Source organism: Lissotriton vulgaris, chromosome 1_1 (assembly GCF_964263255.1).
Source record: "Lissotriton vulgaris chromosome 1_1, aLisVul1.2, whole genome shotgun sequence".
Taxonomy (NCBI): Eukaryota; Metazoa; Chordata; class Amphibia; order Caudata; family Salamandridae; genus Lissotriton; species Lissotriton vulgaris.
The window spans coordinates 41,055,016-41,081,877 of record NC_141685.1 but is presented as its reverse complement, the minus strand read 5'-3'; the positions used below and the strand labels follow the sequence as shown (position 1 = coordinate 41,081,877).

Below are 26,862 nucleotides of genomic sequence, written 5' to 3'. Positions count from 1 at the left end.
ATATGATGTCCTGTCAATAAAGTATTGTCTATCCCTTCCCGAACCTTCGTGGTGACGGAATGTGATCTGCCTGGTTCGAACCAATTCCTTTTTAAGGAATAAAACCCCTTTCAAAACCTCAAATACCACAGATTCTGCCTCTTATTTTTGACTGAGTTATTCTTATTGAACTTTACCGCATAAATTCCGTATAGGTAATTAAAATTTACCATCGGTGTCTCATTCGTTCTCCGTACTAAAGCAAAGCTACCAATGATTAGACAACACAGAACAAGTGACTTTGGGACCTCTCAGGAATAGTGGGAATCAAGAACACTATTTCATTTTTATTCTCATAAATGTCCACAATGTGAGTAATCAGAGACAAGGTATAGTTTAAAATGTTTATTTCAACTACGTGCTCTAAGATGCAATATCGTTGGTAACATCAGTAAAAAGACGCATAAAATCAATACAATCAGCATTGTTACAATTCCATAAAATAGAAAGGGAGAAATCATATTATAATGATAGTGGAACCAGGTCTATAGCGCCTTTTGTACCACCCTCCCCTTGCTAGGTATTATAATAATAATAGAGGATCTCTAGGTTAAAACGGGGACCGCCTACCTCCAAAGTCAGGTACAGTGAATCACATCCCAGATCAGCACAGCTCTTTGTCGATGGAAAGGTTTTTTCCAAGTGCTAGTCTCATGCATGCAGTCCAATATTAAAAGCACCTGAGTTTCAGAAATGAGCACCTGTGTTCGTGTTGTGTCTAGAGCGTGGGTCGATCAACCTGCATCAACAGCATACATTGTTATTTTAACCTTGAACACTTTGTGCAGACTTGAGGTAGCACTGTGAGTCTAGAGATGTGAAAACCAGACCGTTCTCATGTGAAGGAAAAGCAAGCAGTTTGTCTTTATAAAAACAAAAACATGTAGTGTCATGTGCAAAAGCAGCAAAATGGCGTTTGAGCAACTAACTCACTTATGCTAATATAGCAATGTGTGCAGGCAGAACCGTATCCTCACTACACTTTTACAGGTAGCATGAACAGGAACTCTTGGATGTTTTTCTTTGTAATTCTTCGTCGCCAAATAAAAACCACCAGTTTTCTTTTCTTTTATTCCACATTGTGCTAGTCTCCCAGTGGATTTCCTGTTATATCACGTTGTTTTTACTATGTGTACCAAAGTGAACAATCACTGGGAACAGACACTTTTATTATTCTACAAATCTTTGGTGTTCTTCTTTTCTTCTAGTCGAGTCTTCATTCATCTGGTATTTAAATATCCCACATAATTATATAGTTTTCCTGTAATTCCTTCATCTCACAATAACGGCACTGTTCTGCTCCTGTCTATGTCCTCAGATGAGTCAATATTATTGTTAATGTTCGTAAGTTCTTTCTGAATTCACTGCATCTCTAGGATTATTTCTAAGTGAGTTAAATGAAGGTGTGTGTTTGCTGAGGCTATGCAGGATAAGAAATTGCCCGCCTGCTGCTGCTGCCTGCAGCCCCCTACTCTCTCCTCCATCTCCCATGTTAGCCACCGAGCAACTACCGAACAATTCCTGCGCCTGGTGGAAGGTAAGATGCAGCATGATGCGTGACGGCGGGAGAATTCTTACTGGGGATGATCTATGAAGAGAGTTGCAGTTTTGTGCGGCACTCAGATTCAGTTAGAGCTCCCAGGATTGCTTTGAGAGTTACCGGGGGGTATTGAAAATATACCTCGTGTGAAGTGCTGATTGCCGGAGCTTTCACCGTCTTCATCATCGTCTTTCATCTTGGCTCTGCATTAGGCTTTGCATCAGCCCCTCTGCAGCCGCGGTGGCTCTGACCTCTTTGCTGATCTAATCTGTTCTGCTCTGCTGCTAATCACTTGCTCCTAGCCACAGCAGCTGTGTTAAAGACTAAAAGAGGGGAAAAAAAAGGGACCTTCCTCTTAAAGGGTAACAGCCTACGATGCGAAGAGGGCCTCGTGGAGATTTCAGAAGAGTAATTTTCGCTGCCTGAACTTTCCCTCACCAAAGCAGCTGGGAGGGGGCGAAAGGGAGATTTGCATTTTGTGTATTGAGGGCTCAGTATGCAGGTTCAATGGGCCCGTTAAATATATACAACTTGATAGGCAGCAGGCACAAAAAAGAAAACGCAGACCTGAGTGTGGCACTATTGAATGCTATCAACTATGTCAGCTAAATCCCAGCCCGCACACATGTGACTCATTTGATATACTGAGCATCCTGATCACATTGAAAAAAAAAATTTTGGCTTACGAATGCGTGGCAGAATTCATTATCATCACATGAGGCGCAGACAGTATCGATTGAGTGTAAGGCAAAGCTGGGTGAGACAGAACCAATTGAACACAAAGCAAAACAAAAGGCAACAGAAAAAATGAATGACATGGGTACTGGAGAGGGGGAGATTGGACAATATGACCTCAAGGAGCTATCCGATCTAAGCTTGGTATCCGACCAACATATGCCTCAGTCTGACAGCGTGGAAGACACAGGGTGTCAATACATTGAAGAAGCTGAGTTTAATGAAATGGCACGAGATGTATTGGAGGTGGATAATGTGCATACGACAAAGCTATCAAAGCCAACCCAGCTAACCCAGAGGCGACCAGAGACAAGAGGGGCCAAAGCCAAGGAATTAAAAAATAAAGATCAGGAACACGCAAATGAATATGCAAATGAACAAGAAAAAGATAAAGACAGGGACAAAGCGAAAGGTGGGGAAAAGGACAAAGAGAAGGAAAAGGAGAAAGAGAAAGGCAACAAAAAAGGCCTAGAAAAAGAAAAAGATAAAGAGAAGGATAAAGGCAAATCCAAAAACATGACTATCTGTGAGCAACAAGGGGACTATGAAAAATCTAAGAAAGACAAGAAAAGTGATAAAAATGTGGCTAAAACTGTTGCTAAAGCTAATGGTATAGAACTAGAGAAAAAGAAAGAAAAGATCAAGGGGAGATATAAGGAGAAAGAGAAAGAGAAAGACTTTGAAGACACCGAAGAGATGGATTTAATGGTCAAAAAAGCAAAGCGGCTACAAACCATCAAGGATCTGAAAGCAAATGCAAAAATGACAGGGCATTCAACTACATCGCAGCCTAGTATTTTAAACATCTTTAGCCCATTATCTAAAGTGGGGGCGAATAAAGGGGTGAGTTATGAACCAATAGATCAAGACTCAACGATACAAAGTGGGGCAAGTAGGGTAAACCTAAATTGTGCTCAAGGGATCAACACTCATCTAACTCAGAACCCTTCCTTGGACAAATTACACTCCCGGGAAAAGAACTCATACTCAGATGAGCCTGATGAATCTGATGCAGACATCTACGAAACCGGCATCTCGACTTCCAGGGGGGAAAGCGATGGTAATCAAGGCCAAGACAAAGATGTATCAACCCCGGAAATATCCGGCTATTCGGATACTAGAAAAAATAGCGATCCAGGGCAAGGAACTACACCACGGAAAATACTCGAGACCAGAAAAATAAGGAATAAAAAATTAAACAAATCGGCTTATGAAGATACCACTGATCAGGGAAGCAACCCAGAGCCAATTAATATACGAAAAAACCTTAAACCTAAAAAATCAAAGGAAATAACACTGGCTCAAGAAAGTGGAGAGGATTCAACTGGGGATATCTCTCAACACGAGGGAATAGGTGAAGCAACCGAGCCATCTTTGAAAGATATATTAAGCTCCATAAAGAAACTTCATAAAGATGTTAAAACAGACACTCAAAAGCATCAATTAGCCATTCAAAAGCTGCAAGGGGCAGTTAACAAGGTGGGAAGCACCTGTTTAGCAATCTCAGAAAGGATGGTTTCAGTTGAAACACGAACTGATCATCTTGAGAAGGATGTTACTTATCTTCAAAAACAGGAAAAAACACAAGAAGGAATTATACAGGACCTGCTGACAAAGATCGAGGACCAGGAGAATAGATCAAGGAGAAACAACCTCCGCTTCCTGGGGCTCCCGGAAGGCGTCAAAGGCAATGTCCCTAGGGGGTATGTAATTAAACTTCTCAAAACAGCCCTCCCTGAACTACAAAACTGGGATCTAGAGAGAGAGGTTCAACGAGCCCATCGCTTCCCCCTTACCCAACCTAAGCAATCGCAGAACCAATCTAAATACCCAAGGGCAATGCTGGTGTTTTTTGGAAATTTTTTACTTCGAGATACTATTTATGACATAGCTCGTCCTACAAGCAAGAGAGAATTTAATGGCACCGCATTTTTTGTAAGACCTGACTTTGCCCATGCAACTGTTGAGAGGAGGTGGAGGTTGAGGCAGCTATTTACTCCCTTCGAGCAGATAGGTGCAAAAGTATTCTTACAGAACCCTGCCCGACTGAAAATAGTTTTCAGGGGATCAACCCACAGCTTCACCAGCGAAATACAGGCTGAAAATTATCTTAAAGAAATCTCCAAGACCACAAAAAAGTGATATCAGAAATGTTCAAGGGGGGAAGGAAGGGAGAAAAGGGAAGAAAAATGGGTAGAAGAGAGAAGAAAGGAGAGAAAGAAAGGGAAGGAAACAGAGAAACAAAAAAAAAGATGTATCCACATACGCATAATTTTTTTTTTTTTTTCCTTTCTTCTTCTCTTATGATGCAGAACAGACCATAAGTACTACAAAAAGTATGTTGTTGTGATCAATATGAGGAGAAAAATATTAATCACTAACTAAATAGGATTTAATATATGACTATCAACAATTGGTGTAAAGCTCTCGCCTTTATAGACTTTTTCTTTTCTAAGTAACTATAACTCCCATGCGGGGCAGGGGGTGGGAGTGCACGAAGGCGCCCTGACCAACCGGACGCCCACACCTGGATCCTACTGGACCCAGGATGCCTCAAGGGGAGGTTAAGGGGGTGGGGGGGGGAGACCAGGTTCAAAGGGATTTACCGGAGGTGTGCGATACACGCAGAGAAACATAAGGAAAGAAATTACTGGGGGGAAGCTCCTTTGTAGAACACAACTTAGAAAACAATTATTTGGTAATAATAAACAACTGGTATGGCTAAATTAAAAATACTTTCAATGAATATATGTGGCCTCAACGATGTAAAGAAAAGACAGAAAGTGGCAGAGGGACTCAAGCTTTCATCTGCCAATATTATTTGTCTACAAGAAACACATATCGAAGGGGCACAAAAACATCTACTACAAACACTTGGATACCGACTCATCTCCGCCACTACACAAGGTTCACGTACTAAGGGGGTGGCGATTTTAGCAAAAGGGCCAGGGCTGCAGTTTTCAAGATCAGCTGCGGATAAATCGGGACGATATGTTATAGTAGAGTGTGGATATAATAACGGGAAGAATAAATTAACACTTTGCACCGTTTATGGAAACGTTACTGACGATCCAGACGTGCTGATCAATGTTTCAGATGAACTTGTGCCCCTCCTGTTGATAGTGTGCGGGGATCTAAATATTCACCTACCTACCGATTGGTCTATGGGTCCAGAGTTTAAATTTCGTGGGAGGAAGCATAACGTTTTTCAAGCATTAAAAGATATGTGTGGGTTACATGGTTTAGTAGATGGATGGATAGCGAAACATCCAGGGGATCCTAGGTATACCTATTTTTCTCACCCACATTCAAAACACGCAAGGTTAGATTATATGTTTATGTCTAACGTTTTGAAATCAGGGTGCCAAATAGAAAAACTGCCAAGAATCCTCTCGGATCATAATCCACTAGTACTCAGCCTTACGTGTGGTATAGATAAACCTTCACTAAATACATGGACGTTTGAAAAGGCACTTTTATATAATGAAGAATATTGTCAATATATGAGAACATGGATCCCGGTTTTCCTGTCTGAAAACATAGGGTCTGCAACAGTGGATGTAGTGTGGGATACCCTGAAGGCTTGTATTAGGGGCGAAACCATGCGTTTTTCTCTTCGGCTTAATAAAGAAAGGAGGAGAAAAATGACAGCTCTTGATCAGAATCTATGTAATGCTGAGGAGGATTTGATCAAAGCAGTACATGAAGGCAGGGAAGTAGACTCTGCTGTAAGTAGGGTAGCAATCGCAAAGAACTACATCTCGGAAATTTTAATCGAAAAGGCGATTGCAAGTGCAAACTCTAAGAAAGAGAAAACATATGAGTTAAGCGAAAGGGTAGGCCACCAATTAGCTGTCCGAACCCGGGAAGAATCGTCAAGTACTTTAATAAAAGAAATCATCGATCTGGTAGCAGGCCTGATTGTAGAACCTTCTGATATTAGAACTGCTTTCCAGAAGTTCTATCAGAACTTATATCAGGAAACCGATAATATGGGACGTAAACCCGATTTAGATTTGGGTCTAACTACCAAAGATCAGCTGGATACAGAAGATCGAGATATACTAGATGGTCCCATACAGTGGGAAGAAATTCTATTATCAGTGAATTCCATGGCTAATGGTAAGGCAACAGGTTTGGATGGAATACCCACAGAATTTTATGTAAAATTTGCGCCACAAATCAGGGGGATTGCTTTAGAACTTTTTCAATCCATTGGGCAAGGGGGGAACCCACCGAGGTCATGGTCATCAGCGAAAATAGTAGTTTTTCCTAAAAAAATAAAAACCAACAGGAAATGGGATCTTATCGACCAATTACCCTGATAAACGGGGACTCCAAAATTTATTCTAAATTATTAGCATCACGACTGGCACCTTTGATTCATAAAATAGTCTCTGAGAGGCAACACGGGTTTATACCAGGAAGGTCTACTATCGACCATGTACAAAGAGTTATTTCTCTTTTTGACTACACGGGAACTACAGGAGACCCTATGGCACTCATCCTGCTAGATGCAGAAAAGGCATTTGATAGGGTCTCCTGGAAGTTCCTGTGGGCGGCAATGGCAAACCGTGGTATTGGTGAAAAATTTATAACTGCTATTAAACAGTTGTATGTAAACCCTAGAGCCAGTGTCTTGATCAACGGGATCCTGTCAGAAAATTTCACTATTACTAGGGGGACTAGACAAGGGTGCCCTTGCTCGCCCCTTCTATTCGCTATATATATAGATACATTTATCCGGAGGTTGGAAAATAATGCACTAATCCCTCCTATCCTAGTATGAGATATGGATACAAAATGCTTAGGATATGCTGATGACATCGCGATTGTTACAGGAGACCCTATAAATACTATAAGTGTGATAGAAACAGAAGCACTACTCTTTGGTGAAGCCTCTGGGTATAAACTGAATGCTAGTAAGACACAGATTGTGTTGAATAACAAGATTATGATGAATGACTTTAGAGTAACTGAAAAGGCGACATATTTGGGGGTCAGCATCTGTGCTGCTATAGAGTGCATTGTCAGCATCAATATAGATCCACTTATACAACGCACCAAGAAAGAACTGACCAGACTGAATAATCTCCATCTAACTATTGGTGGTCGAACTAACGTAATTAAGATGTTGTTTTTACCTAAGTTTCTGTATTTTTTTCAGGCTATCTGTTTAGAATTTTCCCCACAGGTATTTAAAAATATAGATACATTGTTCTCTAGATTTGTCTGGGGATATAATCGACCGCGCAGGGCATTGAGGTGGCTCACTAATTCAAGAGAACGTGGAGGTTGGGCTCTCCCCAACTTTAGGTTATACTACTGGGCCACAGTATTAAGGTATAGCTTGAGTCTTATAACTGGTAACCGAGGCAGCGGCAATATATTAACACCACAAGAACTTATTTTGGGAGAAGGGGCCGCTGGATGCCTATGGCGACATGTTAATGACGGGTATTTCAAAAAAGTCAAATTTAAGACTATCAATAATCTAAGCAAAGTCTGGGGGAATGTTAAAAAACTATTAGGAATAGGTCGCTATTCCTATTACACTCCCGTAAATCAGAATTCAGATCTCCCTGAGATCTTCCACGACAATTATATAAAGAAATGGAACGATCTGGAGATTACCCATCTTGGTAGTTTTTTCTCGACTAATGGATTTAAATAATTTGCCGAATTAAAGTTAGAATTCAATATTCCTAATAGGGATTTTTTTAAATTTCTTCAAGTGAGAGATTTTTTACTGAAGAAAGGGGGTGGCCGGATTAAATTTCAACCATGTTCTTTCATAGGTAACTTATATAGGGAAACGCCCTCAAAAATTGGTGAAATCTATGGGGCTATGAATATATTGTTACCAGATGACATGAACAAACATATAATAGCATGGCAGACCAAACTTGGATTATCTAACCAAAGTTTGGCATATTCATATGAATTGTCACTTTCATGCCTTATGTCCATAAGGCTTCCAGCACAATTTTATAAGACCTATTTTTCATTGTATTATACTCCATCTAAAATAGCTAAGTGGGGAACTGGGAAAGGCACAACTTGTCCACACTGCTCATTCCCAGCGGCAGATGCCATTCACATGTTTGCCTCCTGTGACTCGCTAACTAATCTAATAGCTGAAATATCAAGCTTTCTCACAGAGATAGCGCATTATGAGGTAAACATCACAACATCAGAAATCATGCTGGGGGTGTCAAACAATGAAAGGCCAAAACAGATTAAGGGGCTAATTTTTGTCGCGATGGGGGTGCTTCGTCTGTGTATTGCGTCAGCCTGGCTTGATCCAATACCACCGTCATATATACAGTGGAGGGCCAGACTGCTGGCAACATGTAGCATTGAAGTTGCTATCTATAGAAACAAAGGGTATAATACTCGTAGAAGAGGAATGAAGATTTGGGGTCTCCTACTTGACTGGATAGAAGAGAATGATTAGGGGGAATAATCGGAGACATTAGAAACCGGAATATGTTGATATTATATAAAATTGTCTTCTCTCCTTTCCTGTTTATGTACTCCTTTCTTTTCTTTTTTTTTTCCTTTTTGTTTCTACATCTTTACATATATCTTCAACAAAATATTGAGCTGTAATTTGTATCTACTTATGTTTGATTGTATAATCACCACATGGTCTCAAATGTATAGTTAACAAAAATCTGCAATAAAGATTGTTTATTTAAAAAAAAAAAAAAGGATAAGAAATTGACAAAAGCTTGTCACACTTTTAGTGCAATTGTAAGGTTTAGCCCAGGTGTGTCTGCAATTGACAAAATCACTTCTGACATTCATTGCAATGCTCATTTTTACTCTGTGTATGTTAGTTGATGTATCCGAAGGTTTAATAACTGACAGAAGATATTCACACATTCACTGCACCTGAAAGGATTTTTCTCTGTGAGCATTAACGGATGAATCCTTAATGCAAAAGATTTCCTACAGGTACTTCTACACTCACTACAGTTGTACAGTATTTACAGAGTGTGTGCAAGCAGATGTCTACATAGGCTTGATAATTGACTACATTGCTTCACACATTTATTGCACTTGAAGGCTTTTCTTCTGCGTGTGTTCGCTGATGCCTGTTTAGGAGTGATAATGGACTACAGCTTTTCAAGCATTCATGGCATTTAAAAGATTTGTTTCCCCTTTGTGAGCTCGCTGATGATTTCTTAGTGCTGAAGAGTAAGTAAAGCTACTTCCACATTCACCGCAATTGTATGGTTTTTCCTCAGTGTGTATTCGCTGATGTCTCCGGAGGGCTGTTATCCGACTGAAGCTCTTCACACATTCACTGCACTGGTATGGTTTTTCCCCTGTGTGTGTTCGCTGATGTGTTTGGAGATGTGCTAACCGACTGAAGCTCTGCACACATTCACTGCAATGGTATGGTTTTTCCCCTGTGTGTATTTTCTGATGTCTAAGGAGGGTTGATAATTGACTAAAGCTCTTTACACATTCCTTGCAATGGTATGGTTTTTCCCCTGTGTGTGTTCGCTGATGAGCTTGAAGTTCTTGTAACCGACTGAAGCTCTTCACACATTCACTGCAATGGTATGGTTTTTCCCCTGTGTGTATTCTCTGATGTGTGTGTAGCTGTGAAATCTGATTGAAGCTCTTTACACATTCCTTGCAATGGTATGGTGTTTCCCCTGTGTGTATTCTCTGATGTGTGTAAAGGTTTGAAATTTGACTGAAGCTCTTTGCACATTCATTGCAATGGTATGGTTTTTCCCCTGTGTGTATTCGCAGATGTGTTTGGAGGTGTGATAACCGACTGAAGCTCTGCACACATTCCTTGCAATTGTATGGTTTTTCCACTGTGTGTGTTCGCTGATGTGCTTGAAGTTCTTGTAACTGACTGAAGCTCTTCACACATTCACTGCAATGGTATGGTTTTTCCCCTGTGTGTATTCTCTGATGTGTGTATAGCTGCGAAATCTGATTGAAGCTCTTTACACATTCCTTGCAATGGTATGGTGTTTCCCCTGTGTGTATTCTCTGATGTGTGTAAAGGTTTGAAATTTGACTGAAGCTCTTTGCACATTCATTGCAATGGTATGGTTTTTCCCCTGTGTGTATTCGCAGATGTGTTTGGAGGTGTGATAACCGACTGAAGCTCTTTACACATTCATTGCAATGGTATGGTTTTTCCCCTGTGTGTATTCGCAGATGTGTTTGGAAGTGTGATAACCGACTGAAGCTCTGCAAACATTCCTTGCAAAGGTATGGTTTTTCCCCTGTGTGTATTCGCTGATGTCTGTGGAGGTTTGCAATTTGACTGAAGCTCTCTACACATTCCTTGCAATGGTATGGTTTTTCCCCTGTGTGTTTTCTCTGATGTCTGTGGAGGTTTGCAATTTGACTGAAGCTCTCTAGACATTCAGTGCAATGGTATGGTTTTCCCCCTGTTTGTATTCGCTGATGCTCTTTTAGGGTTTCTAATTGGCTAAAGTTCTTGACATATTCAATGCAATTGCACGTTTTGTCTCCTGACCGTGTTTCCTGAAGGGTCAGCATAGTTAATAAACCACTTGCGTTATTTTCACATTCCCTGTATGTGTGTGATATTTTGGACACTTGATTTAGATTTAACAATAAAATACAAGACTCACTAAATACCTGCCACATTCATAACATAAGTAAGGCTTCCTTGTGGGTGATTGCATTTTTAGAATGGATAATGGCTACGCATGCTTCGGGTAAAGCTTAATCTTCCTTCCGGTAGGTGCAAATTGGGACAATACTCTGTGCTTTAGGCAGCAGAACCACTCGTTCCTTTTCCCTTCAGTTGTTAGGCTCCACTTTGATGTGCTTTTCCCTGGTGCCTTTGGTTTGGCTAGAAAGAGTTTGCAATACACCTAGAGCACTGAATGGTGCTCTGTTGCCAGTTTAGATAGCGAAGCAGTGATCTAGCCATAACATGATGATGAAGCGACTTGTAATGTGTACAGCTACTCCAAAGAGTGTCCCGGGGCCAAGCAGAGGTCAGAAAAGAAAGTAAATCCGGTTGTTTCAAACATTGACAAAAAGCCAAGTTTTCAACCTTTTTTAAACATTATCATGTTGCTAACAGCTCAAAGCTGAAGAGGGAGTTTGTTCCAAGCTATGGATCCCAAATAGACACAAGACCTTCCTCCAACTCTCATGCCAGCCTCATGATCAAAGCTGGTGTTGGACACTTGTTTATGCAGGTGGTGTGTCAGTTTTGTTGTCTTGGTTGTCTTAATTTTGTTGAGGTCATTTCTTCGTCTTGGGGTGTCGAGGTGCAGAGCTCAGACTCGTTCACTCACTGAATTGCCTTTGACTGCTTCTTCCTGGATCTGTCCTCTGCCTCTGATTGCACTGAAGTTTTTGGAGCTCCTTATTTTTGATAATTGTTGCAGGTTTGATGTGTTTTCTTCATTATTCATAATCAATCCGTGCATTTAAGGCTTATTTTCTGTTGGATGTAAAGAAATGCAATATTACTAAATGCAAATGTAATATAATGTGAATACACAATATTTAATCAGCTGTAGAAGACATCTCTTCGCTACCATATTTGAAATTTAGTAAGGAACATTTTACCATACATAGATATTTCATTAAAACTGTGGTTGAACATGTCACATCTTATTTACTTCTGAAAAAGCAGTGATTTACCATTATTCACTGAGTAACTTACTAAAGAAAGGGCAGTCACAGAGCACTCATGCTACATAGACAGTTTTAGGTAGATATACATGGACAAGATTTCATTTAAACAGAACAAATTGTTGAAAAAGAGAGGATTCAGGAAGCGCTGCTGTTAATTCAGTTTCAGAAAGTATCTACCAAAGGTAGCTCTTCAGGAAGCTTCAGGAAGTATTTAACCAAGGTAACTCTTCAGGAAGTGTATAACAAAGGTAACTCTTTAGGAAGAGTATAACAAAGGTAACTCTTCAAGAAGTATACATGACAAAGGTAACTCTTTAGGAAGTATATATGACAAAGGTAACTCTTTAGGAAGTATATATGACAAAGGTAACTCTTTAGGAAGTATATATATCAAAGGTAACTCCAGACACCTTTTTCACAATGCTTTCATGTTCACACTGGATCAACTCAAATGTCAACTCCCGCCTTTACCTTGCAGCTCATTAAGGGCCTTACTATGAGTGCGACGGCCCTCATGATAATAATGTAATAAATAATGTAATATGGCTTCTTATATAGCACACTTATCACCACTAGAGGGTCTCAAGGCGCTTGCTTTGGGAACCCGTCCTGGTTTTTCCCTGTGAGATGTCCCCTACTGGTTACCCCCAAGGTGAAAGCCAGGCATCCCGCCGCGGGGGGCCGTAGTGGAGATTGAGCAAGCTATTGCCCAGAGTTGCAGAGTGTGAACCCCTGATTTGAGTAGGCACCGAAGCGAGAATTATCGAGTCCGTGGACATTTGAGCTCAAGACCCTGCGGCGTCGGGGATCGAACCCTGGTCCCGGGTCTGACCCCTGCTTCAGGGTCTGCCTCCTCTAACCGGTGAGCCTCACTTCTCCACGCCGTACGCACGGTGGTGGTCCAACTGCCACCATCCTAGCGGTCTGACCACCGTATTATGAGTGTGGTGGGAGGACCGCCACAAGACCGCCACCCCGCCAGGATCAAGGATCCCGCTGTGGAGGCGGTCTGCAAACACCCTGAATATGTTGGCAGTGCCGATGTCGCAGAGCATATTACGTCTGCATATCCACCGCCCTTTTCATGGCGGGGACCCACCATGAAAAGGATAAAGGACATGCAGGTAAGGGGGCCCTCACAGGGCCCCGGCCGATTCTTCTCCTGGGGTTGCATGCGGGGGGCACATGTTGTGTACCTCATGGAATTGCGCCCTTGTTCCTGCACAGTGTGGCATGCATGACATGGTGCAGGAACGTGCTGCAGGCACTCTTAAGGTGGTGGTTGCTATTTAGGCTCTCCAATGAGCCTAATACAGCCGCCGCGAGACCGCTGCTGCACCGCCCACCCACCCTGGATTTAGGTCATAATCCGGCGGCGGGCTCTCAATGGGCTTGGCAGTCTGCCTGGTACCTCCGCTGTGGTAGTCCCATTGGAAGACCGCCACACTCGTAATAAGCCCCTAAGTCACCTTCAACACATTTTACAGCCCTCCTGGCTCAAGCATTTCTGGATCCTTCTAACCTGGAAGACTGGAGCATTATCCTGAGTTGAGGTGGATTTTCTATCAGCGTAATATATATCCATCTCCCCTGAACTATTGACTGATTCTGCCCTGAAAGACAACTTAAAAAGTGAGTCTTTGGTTCTTCCTAAAGTAGGTAAAGTTAAGATCCTGTTGTATTTCAATCAGCAGCTCCTTCCAGGGTTTTCTGTGAAACAGAATGAGGGGCTGATTGCAAAGGCCCGTCTTTATATTGCGCACACAGATATGGCAAACAAACATTAATTCATGACATTTATTATTCAACGATATCAGTCATTTATTCCTTATAGAGAATCCATCACAACCAATAATTTAACTGAAATATCTCCCAATCCAACAGATGTGTGCATATAAATAATTGTTTTTGTTTTTCAACATTTACAAGATATTTGACTTATTGTTGTCTGTTTGAAGGCCACAATGCTACTTTGTGACTCAACAGGGCTTTGGTAGAGCGGGAGGAGGTGTCTGTTGTCCACAGGTGAAGTGCCATTTCTCCCATCCCATATTTCTTTTATCCAGGTTTACCTCATTCCATGTCCTTCAGCTCCCTACTCCCCTCTATTTGTGTACTCACTCCACAGGGTTCATTGTTGGGTGAGGCAGGGAGACACACTTGAAGCATGCACACAGCAGATGCAGATAATGGCCTGAGGCCGTGGTTGGCAGTACGGAGCTCACAAGCTTCATTTCAGAAGCTCACCTGGGAGGTACTAAAGGAGGAGGTGCACAGGAAGGGGCCTATTAGCTATAAACAGAGAGAGTGCACAGGTGGGTGCTTGTGAGGTATAAACAGATGAGGTGCACATATAGGTACCTATGAGGTACAAACAGAGCAGGCGCACAGGTAGGTGCAAATGAGGTTAAAACAGAGGAAGTGAAGAGGTAGGTACTTCAGTGACTCTGGGACTATATCTGTTTCTAGGCCCTCTTCCTATAATGCTGGCTCTTGCTCCTTCAACAACACTTGCTGCAGACATAGGGCCTGATTTAGAGTTTATCGGACAGGTTATTGCTTCAAACATGACAGATCCCGTCCGCTTTATTACAACTGACACAGGATATAATGCACTTTTAATAGGGTGGACGGGACACCTGCCACATTTATGACGGAATAAACCATCCGCCTAAATGTAAATCGGGCCCTTGGCAGACATTGTGTCCAGTGTCCTCTCAGTGTTGGAAAGCATCCATTTCATTAACGGCACAGTATTATCTCACTACTGCTGTGACTTGCAGTCATAAGGCCATTATGAACGGACTAGGTTGTGTGCCAGAATGCCTGTGAATAGTTTAGCAAGAATGTTTAGGAGGGAGATGGGTCTGTATGATGAGCAGGACTAGGGGGCTTTCCAGGGCATGTGATTAAGTGTTATTACTGTTTCTCTCTTAGGGCCATATGTATCAACACATTTCCCCATAGACACAGATGGGTAAAGCCCTTTGATACATCTGGCCCTAAGTGTCAGTGGGCTTGTCTGTGTCCCCAGAATAGTTGTTTACAGCTTATCCTATTTATGCTCAAAGAGTTGGAGTTTTTAGGACTAAGCAGCTCTTTCAACAATGTTTGAAAACTAAACTAGTCAGATGATCGCTGACAGGTGTACATGTTTTGCGTGTGTAGAATCACACACTAGTAAATGCAGCGCACGCAAGCTTCGCCTTGTCAGTTTGTGAATGAACGCTAACTTGTGAGTTAGTAAGTGAGAATTCACAGACCCCAATCTGACTCTGACACTGGAAACAGAGTTTCACTTCCACAAAATGAAGGAGTAACTCCCCTTCCAGGGTAGGAAGAGAAATGGATGGTTTAGTTTCAAGTCAAGAGATTGTGCAGGATTAGACTAATTATAATGTCATACATTCCAACAAATGCCTTTACCACGCAATACCTTTACCACGTACCACCTTTACCACGCAAGTCTTTACCATGCATATGCCTTGACCACGTAACACCTTTCCCACGCAAGTCTTTACCACGTACCACCTTCACCACATACGTCCTTACCATGCATATGCCTTGACCACATACCACCTTTACCACACAAGTCTTTACCATGCATATGCCTTGACCAAGTAACAGCTTTACCACAGAAGTCTTTACCACGCATAAAGAAAGATTTACAAAAAAGGCCCTGCCCGTAAAGGGTGGGTGCCCTTGAGCCCACCCAGGGCACCCACATCATTATTGTTGGGGGCCAGCGGGGGTCCCTAAGCCTCCGTGATGCCAGAGGGAGCCAGCATTGTTCCTACCCGTAGGAAGCAGCTTAAAATCCTACGCTCTACAGGCAGAAGCAATTTCTTCATGTGTTTCTCTGCCCGCTTCATAAGCAGTGCATTGTGGGTGGCGTAAGTTATAGTTAGCCCATGTAACGATAACTGCTGAGTTGATATGGTTTTGTGTGTGTAAAATCTGATCCTAAGTAAATGTCCCTGTACCCTTTTTTCTGTGAATTTCTGAAGTTTTTGATGCTATTTCCTACCTATAACGTCCCTGTAACCTTTGCTTTTTTTCGCTCACCCATACAAGTACTCATACACCCACATACTCCCCTATAAAGCTACTCACACTGCCACTTACTCATACACCCACGTATTTACCCATTCAGCCACCCAAACACCCACTCACTTACCCATACAGCCACTGACACAGTCTCTCACTGACCCATACAGTCACTGACAGCCTCTCACTCCCCATACAACCACTCACACACCCACATAACCACTGACATAACCATTCACACATCCTTACAGCCACTCACACAGACATTCCCTCTCCAATACAGTCACTCACAACCACAGAGCGTGACCAACCTCTGTGCATAGTGGACACACTCTGAGACAGCTCCACGCCCAGACCAACTAATGCTGCCAAATCCTGTTTTGCTAGGATGCATCCTGCACCCAGACGAGAGAAGTGTGACTGCACAGCGGAAGGCGGATGATATACCCACTCTAAAACAGTTGATGGGACCTCTGGGCAGCCAAACACAGCGACTGTGCTGAATCCATTTGAGGCCAAACCAATTCGCCTGATCCCGATACGGGTTAAACAACACCGGTTTGAGAGATCACGGGGACGAGGACGGCACAGAGAGGTACGATAATCCAACCAGTTGGGGACTCCTGCATTCCGGGGCTATAGAGAGAACCCTGGATGCGGGCAAGGACCCTGAGAGCTGCATCACTGAGGCCTCTGGACCCGTCCCCGGCATGACACACTGAGCGAACCTGCGCCTCTCCAGCTTTGGTGGCGGAAGGCTGTGTCCACCCTCCCCCCAAACCTGCATTGTACTGAACTACTGGGACCACTGGACAGACCACGAGCAGGGGGCTGGAGAGTGGAGGCAGGCCTAAGTGGGGCCCCGGGGGTTGGATGGCCGGCAACAGAGGCCAGCAAACTGGCGCAGTCAACACGGTACAGCTCACAACCTCGCCCCTGCGCAACACCAGACTTGGCTGCGATCTCCAGTGGGTGAGCGAAGACCTGCAAGCTCCCCCTGGGTATGTGAAATGCCCAAACACCCCTTCTGCACAGGACTAACGGTGGCCCGGCAGCACTTCCAGGCAACACCTGGGCACTGTCCGACATTGTGACTGGCCTGGGACGAACACACATGCAGTGGCTGTGCTCGACCACGAAAGAAAAATGGTGAGTAGAGCCTCTCGGTGCTCCCCCATCCACCCTTCTTCTACTTTATATACACAAAGAGGTTGAGTAGGCCCCAGGATACTGCCCATAAACATGGGCCTTCCCTGATGCTGGGCGGAGGAATCCCCACTGTGTGAAGTGTTACGCATCATATGGCCTACTGAGGGAAGCAAGACACTCTGCTGCACCTACCAACATAAGTCACCGTGCTCCTCCCCCATTGCAGCACGCAGACACTGGAGGGTGAACGAAGGAGCTCCTGGAGGTAGTTCAGGCTTGGGACAGAGTGGACACCGCATACAACAAAGGGCAACTCGAGAATGGAACCGAGCTAACTGCTTGAAAGAGAATTCACCAACTTAAAAGCAAAGTGTTCACTTGGGTAACATAATTTATCAGCTACCTGTGCAACAACACAGTGGGGTGGGGGGCTGTGAGTTGGAGGAAACTACCGAAGACACTACACAGAATCGCCTACTGGGGCCCACTGGTTCAGGCTAGAACCATACATACGACAGACCACACTGACCTGCCTGCTGAAGTCAGTGCATCACCCCGTGCAATAACAGAGACATTGCACCCAAATAGACACTTCTATCCATAGGCACGCTGTGTGGCCTCCGGGTGCTGTGCAGGGAAACAAATAAAAATGGGAGGCCCCAAAAGTAAAGTCCCGGAGACGACCACACCTACAGGCAAACAACAAATGGAGAATACGGACCACCGCCTCTCATCAGCCTTCCTTGAGCTGTGTCCCACCAACAAACATGACTTCAGAACCCGACAAACTAGACTTAATCCTACAGGAAGTTCGGGACTCCAGAAAAGGCATAGAGCAACAAATCGGCTCCCTATCAACAGGATTCACACTTCTGAAAGCAGACCATGCTAAACTTGCCACCAGCGTTAAAGATAATATACTCACTGGTGCCACAGCACAAAGAGCAAGCAATGCAACGGACACAGCTACAGCTCCAGTGTTGGGACAACAGGAACGGATTGATGATGCGTAGGGAAGAGCTCAGAGGAATAATGTTCACGTTAAAGGTCTGTCGGAAGGATGTGAAGGGCCCAACGCTACCAAGTTTATGGAGCAACGGCTCAGGGAGCATGTGGCCTCGGAGGGCCTCTGAGACTTTTTCTGTGTGGAAAGGGCACACAGAATTCCGTCAGGCAGACCAACAGAAGGGGCCATGCCCTGTCCCATAATTGCTTGGATCCTGAACTTCAGGGATCGAGACACGCTGCTTTAAAAGGACAGAGAGGGATCCCGAATACAATATGAAAATCAAAGGATCTTATAAAAACCCTGATTACACGAGGCAAGTACAGTGGAAAGGTCCTCATATCAGGCGACAAAAAAGAAGCTTTGAACTCTTAATCTGAAGTATGCCCTACTCTTCCCTGCTTGCCTGAAAGTCATATATGACCAAAAAGCAAACTTCTTCGACACCCCGGAAGATGCAGATGAATGGTTGGACATTATGTCCCCCTCGACAGCATCAGGGTCCTCCACGCAAAGTAAACTCCGAAATCGGAAAATGACGGCTTCTCTGAAATCACGCCATAATAATCCCACAAAGGGGGGGCTAGAGGGCGCACTGCGGGATGGCTGCCTGAAGTGACAGCTCCGCCGGACAGACCTCGGCCCTGCGTGTTTTCGCCCTTAAAACAGACGATATGCCACTGGAAGCGGTCAGCAGCGGAACGCGTCTAGAAGCTGCAGAGCGATTTTGACGGCACTCGGTGCCCGGAATGAGGATATAGAGAGCCTTTCCATCTCCCGTGCATGGCGGCTGCCACCCTACAAGATGCCGCCCGTTGGCCGACTGGAGAGCTGAGCGGTGAACTGAGCGCTGCTACGACGGGGAGCGGGGCGCCTGGAGCCCAGTGATCACGGCCGCGGCGGCCCGAGTTTGTACCCTGAGATGCGGTAGTTTAAAGCTCACTGCTCCTGTTGTGAACTGATCTGGGCGCTTCTGTCTGCAACACCACCATCGACCTAAAATGGCAGCCTCTAGGGAGCAACGTGGGGAAAGCCTCCTTGTCAGGTAGGAGAGCTCCCCCTTGCCACCTTTTGCCGCCCCTTCTCCTCATACTCCGCTCACACCATGGATGACATCAGGTGCGGGGACCTGCCGGAGCCGCTCGAATGTGTGCTGCAAGCGGCAGTAGAGTGGGGACCGTGAGAAAGTGACGGCTCTCGGATGGCGAGTAAGCCTGCATCATCTGGAGCAGTGGCCGATATTGCTCACATTACACTGCCGATTTTTGCCACTGCCTACCCCGCGCCCTATACACTGTGCAGTGTTTCACTCTCGCCGTAGCCACATTGGACCTGCATTGCCAACAGCGTGACTGCTATCCACCTGACATGGCGAAGCGGGGGTGCCACATGCAGAACTATGACCATAAGCTTGCCCGGTGAGCTGAGTGACTGGAGCGCGGGCCGCTTTCCATTTTGATTGGCAAGAATGGTTTGGAAGATTCCGGGAGCCGGCCATTTTGTGGATCATGATAATACCCGCTAGCCGACACACGAGATGACACGCCTGCTGGGCGCACCTGTCCATTAGCACGTATCTCGCCCTATATCCTTACTTCACCCAATACCGATGGGTTTTCTATGAACAGCACTTCAATACATGCTCTTGAACATTGTCTAACGCCATGGTCAGATTTACGCAATCCTATTCTTTTCCTTCACCCAATAAGGATTATTTGTGCGGGAAACACTACTTGAAACATATGCTTTTATCTGGTCCTGAGCCCGGTCAGGTTGGAATTATCACTGATTGAGCAACCGTCGGCTTCTATTCATTTTTGTACAGCCCTGAATAGTCGCAGGCATATTGTGCCACACGCGACGAAACATTTTGCTCTTGTTTTGAATATTACTATTGCCATTGTGTTTTCCATGCCTTTGTCTCCATAACTGTATCTGATTCTATTTTAACTTTTCAACGTACTTACTCTAGAGTGTGCATGGGTTTCTGTTTTGTCTTGATACAGTGTCAGTCTAGGTTGACACTCCACTGGGGGGGGTTACAGGTTTTTTACCCTCGCCCTCTTGCACCTCATACTCCACTGATTTTCCACTCTTCTCAAGTCTTAGCGTTAGCGTAGGGCAGTGCACCCCAGTCCTAGGACAAAAACCTTTCTTGACCCTTACTGCGCCACACAGATAGCTGAAGGCCGGGGCCTTAGCAGCCACTAATTGCATTATACATGTGGATTTCTTGCGACGACCTTCGCGGGCTGTAGTTATCTGGTAGACGATGGTGGGAGCTCACATTACACAGCCTTACCTGATAGCACTGCCTTGGCCTCACCTTCTGACACGAGCAGTTTCATGCTGCCACGGTTTGTTTCCTACCTCCATAGCTGCCTTTTTCACCTGAATATCTCAGCGTCTCCACCCTGTGTTCGCCCTTGGATCTAGCAGGTGACGCTACAGTGGGTGCTTGGTCTTGGACAACACAGGAACGATCATAAGTTGCCCTTCTGCGATCAACAGCGCAGACATAGAACTGCGCCGCAGGGCACCTTTTTTCCTACAGTGTGCTGCTCGCAGACAAGTGTTCTAAGGTCCCGGCTCATCCATCAGGATGGGGAAACCAGACAAGCAGCAATCAAAGCTTAACTTTGAATCACGCAGGGTGGTGCGTGGACCTGCAGCGCACTCTGATACAGAAACAGATGTGGACAAGGCCACGGAAAGCAATAGGCAATACAATCCAACTTGCAGGACATTAACGGGAAGCTCGACCATCTTACCAGCTGGGTGGATAACATGGCGGCCAAATTAGACATACAGGGGGAGCGCCTAGATGTGGCTGAAACCTGTATATTGGCGGTCGAGGATGAGGCACATACCACTGCTAGCAAATGTGGAGGAATGGAAAAGGTGTTGGAGGTGATCAAGGCCAAGGCGGAAGATTTGGAGGCCAGATCGCGCCGCAATAACATCCGTATAGCGGGGGTCCCTGAAACAACCAATACGGGCCGCATGGAGACATAGGTTGAGGAGCTGTGTCGAGCGATTTTCGGAGTGGAACAGCTATCTCGGCTCTTCATTGTTGAGCGAGCACACAGATCGCTGGTGTCCCATCCTCAACCAGGCGCTCCCCCTAGACCTATAGTGGCTCAAATTTTAAATTATCGGGACCGCAACAACATACTACGGAGGGCGCGGGAGAAAAGGCAAGTGAACTATCAAGGTAACCAACTAGAATTCTACCTGGATTACACTATAGCTGTGCAAAAGGCCCGAAGGAGGGGTTTGCCACTGTTAAGATGAAGCTGAGAAACATGCCGGTGGAATACGCTATGTTATACCCTGCGCATCTGAAGGTAACCTGGGAAGGTAAAACCACCATACTTCCCACGCCTAAGGTGGCCCAGGACTTCCTCAAAAAAATTACTGGCAAACGCAAGGAACAGAAACATGACGATCAACAGCAGGATTCCGATTGATGAACCGAGCGACGGAAACCCCTCTACTGAGATTGTTGGCGCTCCGGGGGGGGGGGGGTGCATGATAACTGTCCTTGACATGATTAACCTGAGTATGCTACGCTGGTTGAGAACTGTCTGACTCCTGGGTGGTAAGTGCATGCTTTCCACACAATATATAACATTTGAGCACTACAGAATGGTGCAGCATGGCAGTGGCTAGATGCCCGAGGAACGGACCCACCGATGGCTGGCAATTGAGGCCTGTAGCTGTGAGACTGCAGTGAAGTAAACGTGATTGTAGACCCTATGTAGCATACGTTAAGATTTTGACTGGGGTCCTGCCGGTAGCGCGGATCCCGGCTCCCTTGTTTGCGGGGTTTGGATTGGCGCTCTCATTCTTAGTGCATGTGTTGGTTGGGTTTTAAACATAATACACTAAGATACACAGTCAAATGACAGACGCCTACACAATAATAACCTGGAATGTACGGGGATTGGGGTCAATACACAAACGCCATAGAATATATGCACAGCTCAACAGACGCAGGTCACACAGGCTTTATTCAAAAATCCAACCTCACTATTTCTGAAGTCCTCAAGATGTGTAAGAAATGGAGAGGCCAATTCTTCTCCACAATATACTCTGCCTTTGCCAGGGGGGTTCTGTAAAGATGAGGCGGACGCAGGAAAAGGATGTTGTAGATTTATTGAAGAGAAGAGAGCTGTCCAGCCAGTAGATAAGACACAGCAGCTGCAACTGCCACACAAGGAACACTCGAGTGGAACCCCCAGCAAAGACCCACAGGTGACATCACAGTATTCCAAGATGGCATGACATCAAGCAGCAATAAATACAGATTACAGATCACCACACACCTCCCCCCTTTTTAATAAACAAAAAAATCAATGAAAAGAAAAAAAGAACCTTAAAAAAACACGAAAAACATAGAGTTTAACAACTTGAATTAACAAATTAGATATAATCACGAAATCTGTTAGGCTTAACAATCACTCTGGTGCTTTTCCTGAAACCATTCTCAGTTTGAACATTTTTAGGAGAAAGTACAGTTGAACAAAAAGAAGGATCTTTTGCAACACGAGATGTGTTCCACCAGTTTCCATTTGACAATTTAACAGCATTTTTGCGAACATCCACAACTTGCTGAGATTCAAGAAATTTAGAAAAACCCTTCTTAACTGTGACAGGATTTTTAACTCTAACCCAATCACCCACACAAATACTAAGTGGAGCCCTCTTTCCTAGTTCAACATTACTAGACAGTAATTCAGAAGATTTCTTATTTGCACATTCCCATACCTCCTCCAAATCACACCCTCGGTGGAAACTTTTGGCCATCCAAAAAGGATAAGCTTGAGAACAAGCTTTTCTTCCTCTCATAAGTTCGAAGGGAGTCAAACCTGTAGCAACATGAGGAGAAATACGATAAGACCATACTAGGTCTTTAACCGCTTGAAAAATACAACTTTTAGACCTAAAAGCTGCTTGCACACATTCAACAACAACCCTATTGAACCTCTCGGTTTTACCATTGCTCTGGGGATGATATAAAGGGGTTCTAGTATGTTTAATACAACAGTTATTCAAAAAAACACTCATGTCCTTAGAAACAAACTGTACCCCATTGTCAGTGAGAATTTCTTTCGGACAACTTTCCCTCATGAAAATTTTACTTAAGCAATCAATGACACTTTTAGAGTTGGGAACATTGATGGGTTCGACCTCCACCCATCTTGAGAGATGATCAACAAGAACAAGAAAGTATTTAGAAGTATTAGGAAGAACATGAAATGGACCAAGAAAATCCAAACCAATTTTCTGCCAAGCCCTGGCTGGAGGAGGAACAATGGAATCAGAAACACCTTCTAAGACAAGAACCTTGTCACTAGTGTTACAACGTGTACAATGCTTAACTGCCTATACAATTTGATTATCCATTTTAGGCCACCAAAAATTCGCTCTAACATTCCTCTTGGTAATAGTAGCTCCAAGATGTCCAGAATGAGCATCCAAAACTAATCTTTCTCTATAAACAGAGGGAGGAATGAATTTGTCACTCCTAACAATTTTGCCATTTTCCAAAGAAAGTTCAGAATTAATTTTCCAATAGATCTGAAGTTCAGAAGAAAGAGATTTTTCCTTTGGCCACCCTTTTTGTATAAAAGAAATTACTTCTTTAAGGGTGTCATCATTTTCAACTGCTTTAATCCAATCGTTTTCGGCGAATGAAATAAAGTCATGACTAATATTGGCCACAAAACACTCTTCAATTTCAGTTTCCCACTCTTGTTCATCAGAATCTTGTATGGGAAGTCTGGACAAACAATATGCCCGTTTATTTTTACCTCCAGGGATGTAAATGACCTTGAAGTTATATTCCAGTAATTTAGTAGAAAGCCTAGCCAAACGGGCGGTCGTACGTTTAATATTTTTGCCTGACAAAATATCGACTATCGGTCGATGGTCAGTTTGAAGGATCAAGGGCCAGATGTAGGTGGCCGTTTCAGGCCATTTACCGACCGGTAACGGCCGATTTTGGCCGTTACCGATCGGTAAATGGGTGACTGGTATGTAGGGGGCATTTTTTTACCGATTCGGTCAAATTACCGATTCGGTCATTTTACCGAATCCGTAAAATACAGATTTGGTAAATTTACCGCATCTGAGGTACCCAGATGTAGGTGGGACTCCAATCCAATTTGATGTTAAAATACCGATTCCGGTGTGCATGCACATGTGTGCATGCACACCTATGCCATGTGACAGGCAGACCTGCCCTTAGGGCATGTATGCCTGCCACATGGCACCCAAGCCTGTTTTGGGGGTGCCAGAGGGTGTCAAAGTGACACCCCCTGCACCCTTGTGAAATTCGGTATTTACCGATTCGGTAAATACCGAATCGGTAATGCCCATTCATTCCTATGGGCTTCAAAGCCCATAGGAATGAATGAGCATTACCGATTCGGTATTAACCGAATCGGTAAATACTGAATTTTTCCGAATCGTTATTCCAGCACATCTGGAATACCTACATATCCACCCCTCAGATTTACTGATTCTTAATTACCGAATCGGTAAAATTCGGTAATTTTCGGTAATTAAGAATCGGTAAATCTATTTTACCTACATCTGGCCTGAAAGGTCTACCCCATAAGTAAGATTTGAATTTTTCAACACTCCAAGCACAAGCTAGAAGCACTTTTTCTATAACAGAATATTTTCTTTCGACAGGACGGAGAGTCCTGGAAGCAAATCCTACTGTAAATTCCCTGCCATTGGACAATTGTGAAAGAACCGTCCCTAAACCATATTCGCATGCATCAACAGTGATCACAGTTTCTCTACTACCGATAAAAGGTTGTAGAGCAGGTGCTTTAGTGATAGTCAAGTCAAGTCAAGTCAAAAAATTTATATAGCGCGCTACATACCCAGAGGGTCTCAAGGCGCTGAAGAGGGGAGGGGGGTTACTTGTCAAATATCCACGTTTTAAGTTGCTTTCTGAATGCTAGGTGGTTCTGAGTAAGGCGAAGGTAAGTAGGAAGTGAGTTCCAGGTTTTAGCTGCCAGGTAGGAGAAGGATCTACCTCCCATGGTGGTTTTGTTGATGCGAGGTACAGTGGCAAGGGCTTGGTTGGATGATCGTAGCTGGTGGGAGGGGGTGTAGAAGGACAGTCGTGTGTTGAGGCATTCGGGTCCGATTTCGTAGAGTGCTTTGTGTGCGTGGGTTAGGAGCCTGAAAGTGATCCTCTTATTGACGGGGAGCCAGTGGAGGTTTTTCAGGTGATCAGAGATATGTTCTTTACGCGGGATGTCTAATATGAGCCTGGCTGAAGCGTTCTGGATTCGTTGGAGTTTTTTCTGGAGTTTAGCGGTAGTACCGGCATAGAGGGTGTTTCCGTAGTCCAGTCGGCTCGTGACCAGAGCGTGGGTGACCGTTTTCCTAGTTTCGGTGGGGATCCAGCGAAATGTTTTTTTGAGCATGCGAAGAATGTTGAAGCAGGATGAAGAGACGGCGTTGACTTGTCTGTTCATCGAAAGTGAGGAATCCAGGATGACGCCCAGGTTCCGTGCGTGGTCCGTCGGGATGGGTGCTTTTCCAAGGGCTTCTGGCCACCAAGAGTCGTCCCAGGCAGAGGGGGAGGAACCTAAGATAAGGACTTCTGTTTTATCTGAGTTCAGTTTCAGACAGCTGTGTTTCATCCATTCGGCTACTTCTTTCATTCCTTCATGTAGGTTAGTTTTGGCGGTGCTAGGGTCATTGGTGAGTGATAGGATCAGTTGGGTGTCATCCGCGTAGGAGATGATGTTGAGGTTGTGTTGGCGTGCGATGGCCGCGAGGGGGCTCATGTATACGTTGAAAAGGGTGGGACTGAGTGAGGACCCTTGGGGTACGCCGCAGATGACTTCAGTGGCCTCTGAGATGAATGGTGGGAGGCGGACTCTCTGGGTTCTTCCGGTGAGGAACGAGGTGATCCATTCCAGTGCTTTTCCTTGTATTCCGATGTTTCTGAGGCGCTGTAGAAGGGTGCTATGGCAGACTGCGTCGAAGGCTGCGGAGAGGTCAAGGAGGATGAGGGCGACTGTGTCTCCATTGTCCAGGAGAGTTCGAATGTCGTCTGTTGCTGCGATGAGGGCTGTTTCAGTGCTGTGCTTGGCACGGAAGCCGGATTGTGAGGAGTCGAGGGATTTGTTTGTTTCGAGGAAGGCGGCGAGCTGGTTGTTGACCGCTTTCTCGATGACTTTGGCCGGGAATGGAAGGAGTGAGATGGGGCGGTAGTTTTTGAGTTCGGTGGGGTCAGCTGTGGGTTTCTTCAGGAGGGCGCTGAGTTTGGCATGTTTCCAGCTTTCCGGGAAGGTTGCGGAGTCGAGGGAGCAGTTGATGACGTCTCGGAGGTGCGGTGCTATAATGGAGTCTGCTTTGTTGAAGAAGTGGTGAGGGCATGGGTCTGTGGGGGATCCTGAGTGGATAGAGTTCATCAGACGGATGGTGTCCTCAGTGGAGATTGGCTTCCAGTCATTGAAGGTGTTCAAGGGGGGTGGGGGTCCTGCAGGGGGATGGGTGGGTTGGTCTTCGGGTTGGTTGTCGAAGCTGTTGTGGATGTCTGCAATTTTGTTGTGGAAGAATGAGGCTAGGGAGTCGCAGAGGGCTTGAGAGGGGGTGATGTCGTTTGAGTTGGCTGAGGGGTTGGTAAATTCCTTGACGATGTTGAATAGTTCCT

General features: G+C 44.7%; 1 protein-coding gene across 1 annotated transcript in view; it reads right to left on the bottom strand.

The window, feature by feature from the left end:
• Positions 1–369: 369 nt before the first annotated feature.
• Positions 370–26,862, bottom strand: part of LOC147737118 (uncharacterized) — an 86,606-nt gene continuing 60,113 nt past the window's right edge. The window contains exon 2 of the mRNA XM_086964544.1: positions 370–11,774. Within this exon, the coding sequence (XP_086820670.1) occupies positions 9,446–10,963 (1,518 nt within the window). The 5' untranslated portion in view covers positions 10,964–11,774 and the 3' untranslated portion in view covers positions 370–9,445. The remainder of the gene's footprint in view (positions 11,775–26,862) is intronic.